Raw genomic sequence first — 16,372 nt, 5'->3', positions numbered from 1 at the left:
TGCAGAAGAGGTGGCCCTCCTCTTGCCAGGGGCTAACATTTTTAAAGTCCTCCAAGCCTGAAGCCAAAAGCCACATCTTTACAGCAACAAGTATGGCCATACTCATTTATAACCAACACATTCATATTGTATAACCATGTGGGCTGCAGATGATGCAGTACTGTCTTAACTCTTGCCTTCCTTTGAGTAGTTTTTATCAATGTGTGGATATTTCTAGGAAAAGCTTCCAATATGCTGTGAAGCTTATCCTTAAAATGTACTTAGTTAAGAAAACCAACTTTTTAAAAACTTTTTTTTTTTTGGCTCTTGTTACATAATACCTACCTACACTAAATCATCTTAATCCAGATGCAGCTATGGCTTGCACGGTGCACATGTGAGCTAGCTCATTTGTTTGAATAGATGGTTTGACTAAATGGAGCACAATCCAAAGTAGACACTCCTCAGATGTGTGGAACAACCCTTACAAACAATAATTTTCATGGGTGGCATTCAATTAAGTTTCACTCATAGCTGATCCATTGAAATTTATGCAAATGACTAAGTTAGATCCATTGATTTCAACAGGCCTACTCTGAGTAAGACTTAGTTAAATCCCACCTCACGTGTGTTATGCTTTGCGGAGTTTTAAATTGTGGTTTTGTCTTATTTGATTTACTTTAAATATTTCTTTGACAAATTACAATAAAGGTGGCATTTTAAGAAAGAAAGTTAATGCTTGCAACAAAATGCTGAGTTGGAACACTGGTGCTGAACTGGGCTCTGAACCATTACCTCTTTTGCACAAGGACCCCACCCCCGCATGTACACAGCTCATTTTTAAACTAAGGAAGGGGAAATGGGATTGCCAAATTATTTAAACATACACTATAAAAGGAACATATTTTTGTAAGTACAAATTTATTGGCTATAATATATGATAGCAATTATTATCCACAAAACTTGCTATTCGACTATAAGATCTCCGTCTAAGAAAATGAAAGTTAAGGATGCCAAAAAATGGCAGAAGAAAAAAAATTGTGTCTCTCTGGGAGTAAGTCTTCATTATATGTGTTCACAATTTATTCCGATTAACCTGGCAAAAGGGAGTCTAGGCTATAGCTATTATGAACAAAAAACAGCCCTGCTGGATCAGTGGACCCACCTAGTCCAATGTCCACTTCTCACAGAGACCAAACATATGCTTCTGAGGAAACCCACAAGCAGGCATTGAGCAAAACAACAACTTTCCCATCAGTAGGACTCTTAGCAACTGGTATTCAGAAGTACAGTGGAGGTAAATAGTAGAGGTAAAAAAACCCCATCAGGGCTAGGAACCATTTATTGCCTTATTAATCCCCAAAATAAACCTCGTGTCACTTCTGCCCCCACTACCCTGTGTTATTAGTTACAGTAACTTTAGGAGAAATAGAATGTTGGTAGATGCATGACAGTTGATGTGAAAGTTGACAGTTAATGACGAGACGTTATGCTTTAGCTCTCAACTCCGAAACATTCCAAAATCTCTGCTCAGGCATCAGTGTCATCAGTATCAAAATAGGTGCCTTTCTGGTGCTTCTTTAGCCAATACTAATCAATTTTCACAAATACAGACAGCTCAAAAGAATTATAACACCTCACATCTAGCAAGTTTTGGCGTGGGGAGAGGGGATGGCTATCTTTAGGCACATCCGGCCTAACAACTTGACAGAATGGTTGGGTTTCCTCCTTAAGCCTTTCACAGTCCTCAGTACCTGTGCAGGGATCCATAAATTAGTTTCAGGCACGGACAAAATTTTGCTGTGAAATGGGGACATGAGAAAAACAGTGGGGAAGACTCCTGCTGTTTCTTTCTCCAGACTTCAGCACAAGTGAGAGCTCAGATCAGGCAATATGTGTTGCTGAGCCTTGTTTTTGATTAAAAGCCTAAGAAACTTACCCTTGAGCAAGATGGCAAGTGGATGACTGATCATGTGAGAATTTTTTTAAAAAAATAAATCATTTAATGTGTCAAGACGAATAGAAGTTGCAGTTGTTGTATAAGGGATTGTTATTATGACCAGAATGTAATGGAAATTAATAAGATTCTGGAATGCAGAAATGAAGCAAAAAATCAAGCCATCAATTCTAGCACGTAGGGGGCCACCTTATCTAAATTATATAATTCAGTACTTGAACAATTGGTATTAATAATTGTATTATAAATTGGTACTGCTATAATGAGGCTACTATTGGATTGTAATTGAAAACTAATAAAAAATTTTATCGGATTATGTGAGAAAAAATAAGAAGCCTTTAAATAATCCATAACAATAAATTGTCTCCATCTTATCATTCCACTTTATGCCACATAATGTATAGTTATGCTAGGTCTCTTTACCCAGGAAACGATGCCTTTAAAATAGCAAATCAGCCCTCTGCCTGGTTCCCTGTAACCTCACATCTCACAGTGAAGGAACCACCAGAAGGCTGGACCTCAGTGTCTAGGCAGAATGATGGGGGTGAAGACGCTCCTTCAGGTATACTGGGCCGAGGCCATTTAGGGCTTTAAAGGTCAGCACAAACACTTTGAATTGTGCTTAGAAATGTACTGGGAGCCAGGTCCATTAATTGGAAGTGAAATCATAACTATCTAATGGTTGCCAGGCCCATTAATTACCACAGTCAATTAAAATTCTCTCTGAGTAAAAACAGTTTGAACTGTTTATATGCCACCTTTAATCCTATTACATACATACATAAATACATATATAATTTTCTTCGCATGCCACCTTTCCACAGTTCAAACCATGCTCAAGGCAGCTTACAACATGAAAAGAACTAACTACAACATAGCGAAAGTTATCATAAGCAATAAATAAAACATTAAAAATCCATAACCAATTTCAAAATAAAGCACAACATGATCTAAAATAAAGACTAAAAGAACAAACAGCAACAACCGCCACAAAAAACCCCAAACACCCCAGTGATCTTGAGGCAGGTCACAATGGTTTAAAATACAAAAAGCAAAAAAAAAACAAAAAAAAAACCGCCAAAGGTGAAATATAGTTAAAATTGTAATCACCAATCCATCTGTTAAATATTATAAAGGACATGGCCATGTTTCCCCATGCATTACATGCACAACCAATTCAGAACCCGGGCAGTCTAAGTAGGCAGCAGCTGAATGGCAATAGACGGCTCCACAACTGGAGTGCTATTGCCAATGAAATAGACTCTCCTCCCCATAGGATGGCTGGGCTTGTTGGAGAATGAGTCAAATCAAGCTCAATGCTGAAGTGGGGATGAGTTTGTTGTGTGTGAATGTGAGAGACAAAGACAGACAAAGAGAACGTATGCTATGGGGGGTGGGTTGTGTGAGAGAGAAAGGGATGGGAGAGAACAGTCTTATACTGAATTAGACCACTGTTCTATCTAGCTCAGTGTTTTCTATGTTGACTAGCAGCAGCTCTCCAGGGTTTGAGGCACGGGGCATTCCTAGCCCCACCTGGAGATGCCAGGGACTTTCTGCATGAAAGATAGATGCTCTGCCACTGAGCTACAGCCATTCCCCCTGGAGCATGTGCTGTATGTGTGGCATGTTTGAATGCATATCTGCTAGCAGTGCATGCCAGTGACAGTGGGTTCAGGGTAGACACACTAATTTTTGGCAGTGCTCACTTTCACTTTGGTCACTAACATGCAGCTCTCAGAGGGTTGGCGAACAGCAAATGCAGTCAAAAAAGGTTAGCCACCCCTGCCCTAGGCCTTCGTTGAATGCTTTTGCAGTCACATCATGCTGCTGAAGAAGCAAACTTTTCTCCACGAAAGTTCATGCCAGAATTTATACATAAGTAAGATTCCACAGTGCTCTTGGAATTTTGCTATAACAAATTAACATGGCCACTCTGAATTGGCACTTATGTCGAAACCTTTCAAAGAGGATTCTTAGAGGTTAGCAATGTGGCACTACTCCAGCTGTGTATGACAAATCTTTCTTTTAAGAAAAGACTATTGATCCTATTCCCTGATGCAGTTCCTTCCAAACCCCTTTTCTTATTGTCCAGACCACCAAGTGAGTGGAAGACATTCTTTACTTATTTAGAAAAGGTATAACTGCACTCTTAGCTTGGGGCTTCAACGTAGAATGTAATAAAACTGTTATGTTCAGGATCCAAAACATGTCATGGCAATCAAGTCTAAGGTTCTTCAAGAAATCTCCTCACATATGCATATACTTATACATATAATCTGAGGAAAAACTAGAAACAGAAGCTTTAGTAGTATTACAAACAGAAAAACATGATGCAACTAAGGTTTGATTTCTCTCTTTATCTCTTTCTCTCTCACACTATTATAGTGTGGATGTATGCTTATAAAAATGTGACCAACGAACTTGAAATGTAAGCTCTTATGTAAGCAATTGCACATCATCTTTCACAAGTGCAAGAAACCAAACGGATTCAGCTGTTGCACAAGTGGGCTAGCAAAACTAGTCATCACCTGCTGCTGCATCATTTTTTAACCTATGATTTATATTCTGGTCTGCATTCTGCTAAGGATACATAGATTCACTGAATAAAATACTGACTAGAAACTGAAGGCTATGTTCCAAATCAGTAAGCAGGCATATTATTACTACTGTCACTTCTGCTTTTTTTCTGTATTAAAAGCTCAAGCTGTGTACAATGTTGTCAGATCCTTAAATGTATGAATGCAGTTTCTATCCACAGTGTCTGTTCAAGGGAACAAATACATGTTCATGTTCACTTGTGGCTTTTAAAATAATTAAAACAGAAAGGTAATCATGTGGCTACTTTACTTAATTCTTTCCACAATCTATGGAATGGACTGCAATACCAATTTATCCAACTTCTGTAGATCTCCTATAAAATTAATATTTTTTTTACTAAATTCTCAGGCAACTATGAAACTATCTATTGCTGAGATCAGAATAATTCTTTTACTTTTGTGCAGGTATAACGTTGAGGCAAATGTGAAAAGGCCATGAGCAATGTGACATTTTGTAAGTATAATACAGTATGCATGTTGCTTTTACTAAAAGTACAAAGGATGAGAACAGATTTTTAAAGCACAATCGTTTTTATTATAAACATCTAAGAAGCAAAGCAACAGCAGGGAGTAGGACTCAGGAAGCCTAATATATAAAATCTACAGAAGCAATTAGCTGAGTGCTGCTGCTATTTCTGCTCTTATAATAGAAGGAGAAAAAGTTAAAAATCCAAGAGCTATGAAGCTAGGGTGTTATGAAGGCCAGATTTTTTTTAATATCCAAGTTTAACAGTGTAACTGAAACGAATATAGCTTTTTCTGAACAGCGCTTGAAGTTCCACATGCAAAAAACATAATGTGCCTCAGGTAAAGTCTTGCATGTGTGATACAGTTATAAATTAACAATTTAGAATAATATTTAGAAATTAAATCTATTTTTCAACACAACTCCAGCACAAAAGGAAAACAGAAGGAAGTTCTAGTGGAACAAGAGAACCAACATTATTTTATTCTTTTTTATTTATTAATAAATACAGTTGTACCTTGGATCCTGAACGCCTCGGCTCCCGAATGATCGAAACCCAGAAGTGATTGCTCTGGTTTTTGAATGGTTTTCGGAAGTCGAATGTCTGGCAAAGCTTCTGCAGCTTTAGACTGGCTGCAGGAGCTTCCTGCAGCCAATGAGAAACTGCACTTTGGCTTCCGAAAGTTTTGGAAGTTGAACAGACTTTTGGAACAGATTCTGTTTGACTTCCAAGGTACAACTGTAAATGTGCTGTCAGTCTTATGTCTGGGGTGTTTAGGGAGGGGTACTATCTCTGCTGGGGGACACTTTGTGCACCTTCTGGCGTACTCTGTCCACCTTTGGTTCTCAACCTGCACTCAGCACTCACCTGTGGCTCCCATAACCTGTCAGCATGTGACAGCGGTGACACCCCAGGAATAGCTTTGTTTGGCCGGCTAAAGCAGGTGAGGGTAGTCAAAGGCTCTCAAACCCTCAATGAGTTAGGGACTTCCACTGCAGGTGAAGACAGGCTCCAGCAGATTGAGTGACAAGACCAGTAGTGGGCCCAACAGTTAATAAGGTGGTTTCTCCACCTTAGATGTAGATGGTGTTCATCAACCTGAAAAGGTAGCTCATCTAGAAGAAAAACTCTGATCCTAAACCTCCACTGATTTGCAGGGTATCTTCAGGAGAAGAAAAGGCTAAGTACTAAACCCTACACAAATATGGAGTGGAGACCCTAAGACAGTTGGATGGCACCTTGTACACTTTCTTCTGGCAACTCTTACAGCCAAGCTGGTGCCAAACATATTGCTCTGCTTTCCTTTGGACCACACCAGCAAGGCTGAATGGGGCAGATCTGGTCACCGGGGAGGACACTTTGGTGCTGCTAATGCAGCAGTTTAACTTCACCCCCAGAAGGTATACTCCATTGTCTCTCGAGACAGATGAGTGCCAACAACAACAACCCAGCTTTTCGGGAGGGGTGGGACCTCCCAAGGTGGCCAGATTTTTGTTACTTTTTGCTCCATATTCCATAAAAAGGTAAAGGGACCCCTGACAAGTCCAGTCGTGAACGACTCAGGGGTTGCGGCGCTCACCTTGCTTTAAAGGCCGAGGGAGCCGGCGTTTGTCCGCTTCTGCAGACAGTTTTTCTGGGTCATGTGGCCAGCATGACTAAGCCGCTTCTGACGAAACCAGAGCAGCGCACGGCAACACCGTTTACCTTCTCAAGAGAGCGGTACCAATTTATCTACTTGCACTGTGTGCTTTTGAACTGCTAGGTTAGCAGGAGCTGGGACCGAACAATGGAAGCTCACTCTGTCGCAGGGATTTGAACCGCCGACCTTTCGTTCAGCAGGCCCAAGCGGCACAGTGGTTTAACCCACAGCGCCACCCGCGTCCTGCTCCGTATTCCATACTCCTCTCCTATTGTTTGCATAATTGTAATGTAAACTCTTAAGTCCCTTGAATTTATTACCTACCAGCTAGACCTCAAATGCAACCAGGGCTGTCATAAGCATATGCAGCACCAGAGTGCAAAGATCTGCCCGGCAACCTTTGCTCAGGAAAAGAAAACAGGAAACGTAAGGAGCCCAGCGCAACAAACCAGGCATTGGGCACCTCGTGGTGTAAGCAGCGTGCACTGGGTGGGCCTCTCTATGACCCTACACCAACCCCAGGCATGCAGGAGGGCGGAGCCGGCCGGCCACCTCAGCACCTCGCCCCCAAACTCACGGCGCAGAGCCACCTGCAGCAAAACAGCTCCCATATCTTGTCTCTCCACCTCCTCACCCCTTACCTCTCCCTTTTAATTTTAACCAGGTATTCAAATACATAATTCGTTTTTAACTGCAGGCTCAGTTCAAAAATATGTGAAGTAATTGATAGACTCTGTGTACTAGTAAAATGCTTTTTCTAAACATGATGTAATCATAAGCAGTCTTGAAAAGTCCCCGAAATAAACTCTATACAAAACCAATTTTCTCTTAAGGCAACTGCAGGTTCTAGTGCAACTCTTGAAAATGCAAAACACGTGCTCAGAGTTCTTTTAAACAGCACTGGCAATAACACCGAATCCTGAGAGATATCACAGATCAATTCTCATCATGCTGACTAGCCTCCTCAATTAAAATTCAGTTTTGTAATACTGTAAGAAACTGGCACATTGAAACTGATGTGATTAAAATTCTAGATTGATGTAATAATTTAAAGAACATTTGTGGCATTCAAACTGAAAAAAAAAAATCCTGACAAAAATTGTCTCTCTTGCCACCCAACAATCTATCACAAAGACATTTACCAATGCACAGAGCAAGTCAACTGCTTCTAAGATGAGTTCTTGATGACCAATTCGAGTAACCCCTAGATCCTCCAGTTCTTGATGAGTGATACGTAGCAACTGATCTCCACCAATCTTTTCTCTCTCAAAATTCTTGATATACTGCTGCAAACAATCATCGAGACCTAAAACAAAAACAAACAAAAAATGTGTGAAGGGAAGAAAGAATTATTTTTCTGTATAGATGAAATAAGGGGAAATCTATATTAGACTGAATAATTTAGGCAAAATGTTTCACAAACTGATCAACAGAGATTTGAACATTTAGATGAATATGGAGGGAAATGGTTGGCATCAAAATTCTTGTATAAAATTCTTTAGCTTCATTGAAGCAGTAGTCTACTAATTTGTTCTCACACATATTCACCTTAAAGCCACATACCTTTAAACCCTAGTTTCAAACTAACTTTCAGCAATGTTAATACTGACTACAGTGGTACCTCGGGTTAAGCACTCAATTTGTTCTGGACGTCTGTTCTTAACCTGAAACTGTTCTTAACCTGAAGCACCACTTTAGCTAATGGGGCCTCCTGCTGCCGCCGCGCCGCTGCAACATGATTTCTGTTCTCATCCTGAAGCATAGTTCTTAACCCGAGGTACTATTTCTGGGTTAGAGGCGTCTGTAACCTGAAGCATATGTAACCCAAAGCGTATGTAACCCGAGGTATCACTGTACAGTATTAGAATTTACAGTAGAATTTACACAGAAACAATAAGGAATGAAGAAAATGAAGGCTCAAACCCATTGCCCAGTCCCTGCTAAATATGGTTAAGAGGTCAGTAATGTTAAGTTCGTCTGCACCTGGCCTATGTTTTCTCATTCCTTGTACCATGCTCACTTTCATCACAACATATTAGCTCATTTAATGCAGGTTTCATTGTCATTTCTCAATTCTGTTTTAAATCCTTGTCAATTCTTCAGCCAGAACACCATGCAAACACCAGTCCCATACAAAGGCACGCATGACACTTGACTATACAAATAAGAGCATAATTTTATGCATGTTCGGCACTTTTTTCACTTTTAAAATGATATAATTGTGGTTCAATGATAATACTACTTAGTATTATGTAAGTCTTTTAATGCTGGTCTTCAGGTGAACCTCACAATTTTAGCTGAATTTACCACACAGTCACAAATGTTGTTATTCAACCTAAAGCTTGGGCCTCTGGGTACTAGAACTGCTGAATTGCTAAAAAATAAAGTGATTTGCACTTGAGGTAACTCGGCCTTCATGCTAAACAGTAAACTATTAAAACAGAACCCACAGTATGAAAAAGGTTGGAATCTTTGGAATAAAAGTAAACTTTGACACAAAGAACTACAAGAAAATAAAAGAATATGGTCTGAGCATTATATAACGAATGGCCATTATGTAAAATATAATAAAGAAAAATTTGGCATGTTTTCTTCATATTTGATACCAGAAATCTTTCTGACATACGTACTAAAGAAATCTCTCAAACATTGCTTTCAAATCTGAAAATATCCACTGAAAACAGAACACAGACTGGTTGACGTAATCTTAAATGTTTGGTAGCGTCCGTTGTCAAGAGGGATGGGATGATGCAAAATGTGAAGGTTGCTTGCTTCAAAGAGCAAATGCCACATTAAAGGCAGCAGACCCTCTTCACACAGTTGTTATGTTCACACCAAGTATGTAGCTTGCCTTATCAAGAATGTGCTTCTATAGCTTTGGGGAGTGAGCAATCCCAATTTCAGTTCAACATTAATTAAACTATGTCAACTTTCCTCAACCTGGTGCCCTCCAGATGTTCTAGGCCATAATTCCCATCAGCCACTGCCATCATGGCCTATGGTCATGGGTGACAGAAGTTGTAATCAAAAACATCTGGAGGGCACCAGCTGGAGAAGACATGCTACAAATATAGAGCAGTATGCAGCAAATGCACAACTGGAGGATGTCCAAGCAACACAAATAACTACAAGACTATTCAAAAAGTGTTCAAATCCACAGTAGTAGGAAACTGCCCAATGTTATTTTCCCATCCACCCCATAGAAAAAAAATCCCTGCCAAACCAAATTTGCTGACATGAATCCATTATTAATTCCAACACCCTGTGAGTTTGTCACAGATTATCAGCATTAAAAGGGGAAATAAGCCTTCCTGATCCCAGTATGAGGATCAAAAAATCACAAATACATTTATCATACTTTTGGCCAATACTATCTGAACTTTCTTGGCTCTACATTGCCACATGAGATACACACACCTGAAACCAAGTGGACATGGTTAGTATGCAAGAACATTATACCAAGCAGGTCCGATTTCAGGCTTAAGAGGGCCTTTGACCCAGTGCCCCTACAGGCAAGCCAGCAAGGCCTTACTTGGCAGCTGGCTGCAATGCTGCCCTCATGAGTGGTGGTATTTCAGAGCCATCATTTAGATATCATCCAACTATCTGGAGTGCCCAACACAGCATCACTCCAGAGCATTATGGCTGGCACTACAACAGATGCTCCAGGGCACTGTTAGAAATTAAACAGGAGGGTTCATGGGAGCCTGGGTAATAATAATAATAATAATAATAATAATAATAATAATAATTTTATTTATACCCCACACTCCCCAGCCAAGACTGGGCTCAGGGTACTATCAGTAGTGGAACCTCCTAGATTCCCAGCCACTGCCCCAAGATTATGAGTTCTGATGCTGCACCTCATACAGGGCCTTAAAAAAATTTTCAGGGCCTTATTCGTGCAGGGAGTATTATCTACCACTCAGCTATCATCAAGGTTGGTGGCCTAGAATCAAGTAGGTGGTATTTCCATATTAGCATCAGACCCCTCCTGGAAGAGTGTAATGTGGCCCCATATGATGACATAACTATATCAGTGGTGAGAAAAGGCACACCACAAGCATTACACAAAGGCATTTTGCATAATAAGTGTACTGTGGTTACCAACAATGATATACAGCCTTAAGATGTCAGAAAGCTGTTGCACCTATAACCAGTTTATGGAATTCAGATTTGCATGTGTGCTGAATAAAGCATCTTAACTATATTTTTAGGTCAAAGACAAATTTTATTCATCAAAACATAATACTTGAGACATGCATTAAATCCTAAGACATCTGTTCTACAAGCAAGTGTTAAATAATTGCAAGTAAAATAATAGCTGTCATTTTGAATAAGTTAGTGCCTTAAATTAACAACATTTTATCATCTTTTTTTTTTTTTACTAAATATTAAAGCTCTTTTGATGCTCATGATTTAATTACTGCATTGAAGTCCTATTTCAACAACTGCAAAATGCAGTCAGGTGGGACAGATTGTTCTTGATCTTATGTCAAAACTAGTGTGATTTTAATATAATAATTTGATGGTAATGTTACAATTACAATGCATCACTGGAATAGAAATTTATTTCTTCCATGAAACAATTGCTTTACGATAAGAGAGCTAAGTATCAATTATTTCTGAAAGCAATAGGAAAATAAGGGTAAGGGTTTTGACCTAGCAACATATGCAATGACTTTATAACAGGACAAGCACTGTTGAGCAATTTCATGGTTGAACATAATAAGAGTCTCTGTTCACTTCCCCCCAGTAAGTTGTTTAACGATTTGGTCATTTCCAAGATACAGCTGTGCAAACAATATTTCATGTCTAGCTAGTCATCATTGTCTTAGTCCTTAGCCTACCTACCTCTCTCACACACTTCCTGGGCAGGGCGGTGATGAGAAAAATCAAGTTACACACATGTACCGGCAGATATAAATGTTGAAAATATTCTAAAGATCAAGTCATGTAATAATTTTATTATCTTTCAGAATCCTTGTATGAGCCAGCCATATTAGGTTATAGCATCTTAGGGGTTAGCCACTCGCTTTCAAAAATTAAAGTCACTGAATAAGTAAATGAGTGCTGTTTCTTTCAAAATCAAGGAGGCCTTTAGACACCCCCCCCAAAAAATCATATGACCAAAAAAAAAGCATATGAACACACAATAATTGATTTATTTTAAAAGAATTATACGGGGCATCTTAAATGATACATGTGGATCATACTTTGGAAGTGTTTTTAACATGGAAAGATTTAGTTCAAATGAAAATGTTCAATCACCTAAGAAAAAATCATGTACATGAGCAAAGTTCCAATTTTAGTTCATACACAGGTACTAAATGTTATAACCAGCAATTCAAAAACAGTGCCTGGCGGTTTCCAAACATAGACCCAAACCTCCTTCTAGGAGCCATCATGCCAAATTGGGCACCAATATTGTCAGAAACATCCAAATTGGTGCAGTTTGTAACTGTCAGACCAAACTGTATGATGTCACAAGAAACTCAGGAAAAATATATTAATTGATATCCAAATCAGCATGGTTTGGAACAGTTTGTTCTGCCATCTTGATTCAAAATGGGGTCCAACCATTTCTAAAAGTAAACCAAGGGCTGCTTCCTGATCTCAGTAACAGTCTTGCCAAATTGGGTGACAATATATTCAGAGGCATCCAAATCAGTGCTGTTTAGAATGGATCAGTCCACCATCTTGATTCAAAATGCTGCCTGTCCAAACACAGGCCAAAAACGCACTCATTGATCTTAGCAACCATCACATCAAATAGGCCATGCTAACTCCATAGGCATCAAAATTGCTGCAGTTTGGAACATTTCAGTCCACCATCTTAATTCAAAATGGTACACAATGTTAATCAAACATAGACAAAAATTGGCTTCTCCACTTTGGGAATTGTCACACTAAGTTTGGAAACCATATCACAAAAGGCATTCAAATGCATGGAGAACAGACAGATGGGCAAAATATATAGCAGACATACAAAATTGCATGGAAATCTGGAAAAAAAATTAAGAACTATACAGGAAACTTACATAATTGTTGAAATTCCCAGAATCTCAAAGCGTTTGTATACAAAGCTAAGGATGCAATTCTATGCACACTCACTTGTGATTAAGACCCACTGAAGTAGTGGGAGTTACTTCTGATGATGTATAGAATTGAGGTATGATACTGACACATTCCAAATATGTCTAGCTAGGGAGGTGGAACACCTCTTATATATTCTTATATATAAGTATGTAGAAATAAAATTATTAATAGCATTAACATTTACTATTACTAAGCACTGCAAACATAGCAGTTAGCTTTGTAGTATGACCAGCTTCATTAAGATTTGCAAGATTTTGATAATTGTTGGGGAAAACCATCATTATATAAGGTAATCAATATATTAGTTTAAAATATTATTGTGCTTAACATTGTTTCCTCAAATAGTAAAAATAGTTAAAGTGTAAAACAGCCCAAATGCCTTGTATCCTGTGTCATAGGGTTGTTTTGAAAATCCAACATATCTTGTGAATAGTATGCTCAATACACAGATACTTTAGGAAACTAACAGCCTTCCAAATTTACTGACCCAATGCCCATTCTTAGACATTTCAAGCAGCAGTTTTGTTCAGCCCTGGCTCCTCATGTAAAATATCTCAATTTGAAGCTGAGAATTTGGGCATGCGAAAGAAAAATGACATGGCAGTTATGTTTTCCTCAAATTAGTTAACATTGTCCAGGGGAAGAAGCCCACACCCTGCCCCATAGCCTGCATTGGGTATTGATCATTGCAGGGTTGTTCTTAAGTGGGAGGCCAAAGGTTTTAGTCTCATTCTATAAAGCTGATGTATTTATCTATACTTCTTCACTTTTCTATTCAATAGTATTATTTGCTGAACATCAATAAACATACATATATGATTTGTATACAATGTATCTGTAACAGTTGCCAGACCTGTTGCTGAGGAAAGGAAGTGCCAGATGAAACAATGAACACCATGTGAAATTTTATATTAAGTAAAACCAATAACTTCTGGAATTGTTACTGTATTTTTATTGTGAGTATTGTGCTAATGTTTGTTTGTTTATCCCCAAGTGTTTCTTCCAACCATCCCAGCTTAGTTTTGCATGTTAAACAATGGCCAAAAGAGTGGTTTTCTGCTGCTTATCAGTTTGTGCCAAATCTGTTGTTTGCTTATTAATGTTGAAAACTTCACCTAACGTATGCTGACCATAGTTTTTAGAGCAATATTTCTGTTCTTATATATTATTTGTTAACAAGCATATACTTTAAGTAATATGTTAAATAGTAATAGCAAACTATATCAGTAGCATTTAGTATACGGTAGGTGTGTGTTAGAAGTTAGCTGACACACAAAGCAAATATATGAGTTTTAGGTCTATGCAAGCAACTAGATACAAAGCTAAGCAAATAATAATCATAACAGAAGCAGCTGGGTTCTTTATAACAAAACCGAAACCTGATTGGGGCTATTTGAAGCTTATAATAAATCTCATGTGTTTGTTTTATTTGTAGGCCCAATCAATGGACTAGGTTTATGGAAGACAATACAAATAATAACCACACAGAATAATACTGTGAAAAGACAACATATTTATGAACACTATTCCTGTTCTTTCTCAGCTCGACTGATAGTCATTGGAAGAACAAATTATCACTGCAAATGCCAAATCACACCTCTTTAAGTCTCTTCTCCACAGATCATTTTGTTGAGAGCCAACTGGCAGCAAGAGTCATGTTCTCTTTCCCCTATCCTCCAAGGTTCTATTAAGGAGGAAGGCCCCTTTCCTAAGGCCAATTTTCCAAGCCTGCCAGATCACTTCTTTCTGAGAGTCAAATGCCAAATGCCATTGTTCCTCTCCCCATTTTTTCTGCTCCAAACTACACAACCACAACAGAGACTACTATTTCAGCTAGCTCAAAGGTAGATTAATTCAGGTGAAGGACTGGATCAGTGGATAGCTAGGAAAACACAGTAAACCCAGATTGCTTTGGAACAATAACTACTATAAAGCAATGCAATAGCTGAATTGATCCTGTTTTTTTGTTACCTGAAAATTACAATTTGCTAATTGCAATAACAGTTCAAATACACTTTTTCTATTAAGTATATCTAAAAATATGCTAATATCCTTTCTTACTAATATGAAGAATATCACATGTGATCTATATTCGTCTTACAGAAAATGAACACAGACAAAAAAATTAAACAAAAATCTAAATAATTCCTGACAATATGCATTTAATCATCACTTCAAAACAGAATGTATAACTTATCAGACTTTAGAAAATGATTTGAAGCTCCCTCAGTTACTCCATAACTACACTGATGAATGACATACACATAGCTCACATCTGTCAAGGGCATCATTTCCACTTACAATTATCATTATCCAAACTGTCCTCCCTATCATGTTAACTTCCACTCATGTTGTCATGTACCTTCAATATACATGTTTGATAGCTGTGTAGAACCACTTTGCAGTAATATACTGGCACTGAAGTAATTTCCACAACACAAGATATCAGCTGCAAAACTATTTCAGCAACAGGTGGTTTCTCTGGGAGACTATTAATACCTTACCCTCCTCCATAGCTCAATCAAATAATATTTCAAGGTTGGGTATCAGAAGTTTCAAATCTCTTGTATCACAAAACAGCATAGTGATAAGCACATATTTCAGTTAATTGTTAGTCCATCTAGTCCAATAACTTAATCCTAAAATCAAAAATAGGAAAGATTGGGGAGGGGGGACAAGTACCAGTGCTCTTGCTAGATTTATGATGGCACAATACTTAAAATTTATGAAAGTTACTCCCCAGCCATTCATATGTAGGAAATAAGCATCACACCTATGTTAATTATAAATTACAAAGTGTTATAAAATAGTCTGGAGTCATTCATGCATGTTTTCTTATTGCTTCAGGCCAAATGTTGACATTTCCATCATTACATTCCCTACTGTCATGTTCTTCATGCATTCAATATTGAAGAACAAGAGAGCAAGACATTAAATACCTGGCTTGATTTATTTATTAAGATACATAATAAGGTCAGCCCTTACAAACAAAGGCAGGCTCTTTTAAAGATTCTGATAGTCCAGGGACAAAATGTTCATTTGAGCCCTTCTGTACCTCACTGCACCATGGGTCAATGTAATTTCACCCCTCAATTTGGGTGTGGGATTAAATATGCATATAATCCCACCCAAAAAAGTCTATATTTGATATCAGAAGCAATATGTTAAGATGCTATGCCTCTCAATTCAAGGACAATATTTATGACGGATTCAGTTGCAATGTATGTCAGGGTGTATCCAGAAAAATTACTGAAACCCAATTCAATAAATTTATTGGGGTCCACTGTAATCCGTACACACAGCTTGCACTGATACACACATTGGAATTTGTGAAAATAGTGTGTGCTGCTACAACATACCTGTGCATTGTGTGCATACTTTGTTACTCTGAGCCACATTCCATCACATTTAGAAGCCTACATAGAATGGCAGAAAATAATCAGAACTGGAAATTCTACAGCACTATTACAGAAGAGTGTTATATGCAAGCTTCACACAGGAGACAAAACTTTCTTTGGAGTGAGGGATACAGCTGCCATTGCATGCGTGGAACAGACTTCCACTTCCTCTCTTCCTGCAGCCACCCACACACCCTCAGAATCAGCTCCAGAAGGTTAGGAGACCCTCCAGATTT

General features: G+C 38.5%; 1 protein-coding gene and 1 long non-coding RNA gene across 6 annotated transcripts in view; one reads left to right on the top strand and one right to left on the bottom strand.

Annotated features, from left to right (window-relative positions):
* The window catches only part of CNKSR2 (connector enhancer of kinase suppressor of Ras 2), a 240,891-nt gene that overhangs the window by 110,993 nt on the left and 113,526 nt on the right, over positions 1-16,372 (bottom strand). For all 5 annotated transcript variants that reach the window (XM_081909170.1, XM_081909169.1, XM_081909171.1 and 2 more), the window contains one exon: positions 7,782-7,945. In XM_081909170.1, coding sequence (XP_081765296.1) covers positions 7,782-7,945 — 164 coding nt within the window. The remainder of the gene's footprint in view (positions 1-7,781; positions 7,946-16,372) is intronic.
* LOC309368879 lies at positions 1,459-14,692 on the top strand. Its single transcript, XR_014167943.1, has 3 exons — positions 1,459-1,540; positions 4,939-4,987; positions 14,174-14,692. It is a non-coding gene; the product is annotated as an uncharacterized lncRNA (long non-coding RNA).

The sequence above is a fragment of the Podarcis melisellensis genome (genome assembly GCF_964234715.1).
Source record: "Podarcis melisellensis genome assembly, chromosome: 4".
In the NCBI taxonomy this organism is placed as follows: Eukaryota; Metazoa; Chordata; class Lepidosauria; order Squamata; family Lacertidae; genus Podarcis; species Podarcis melisellensis.
The sequence above is the reverse complement of the archived record's forward strand: the minus strand, read 5'-3'. Positions and strand labels throughout refer to the sequence as shown.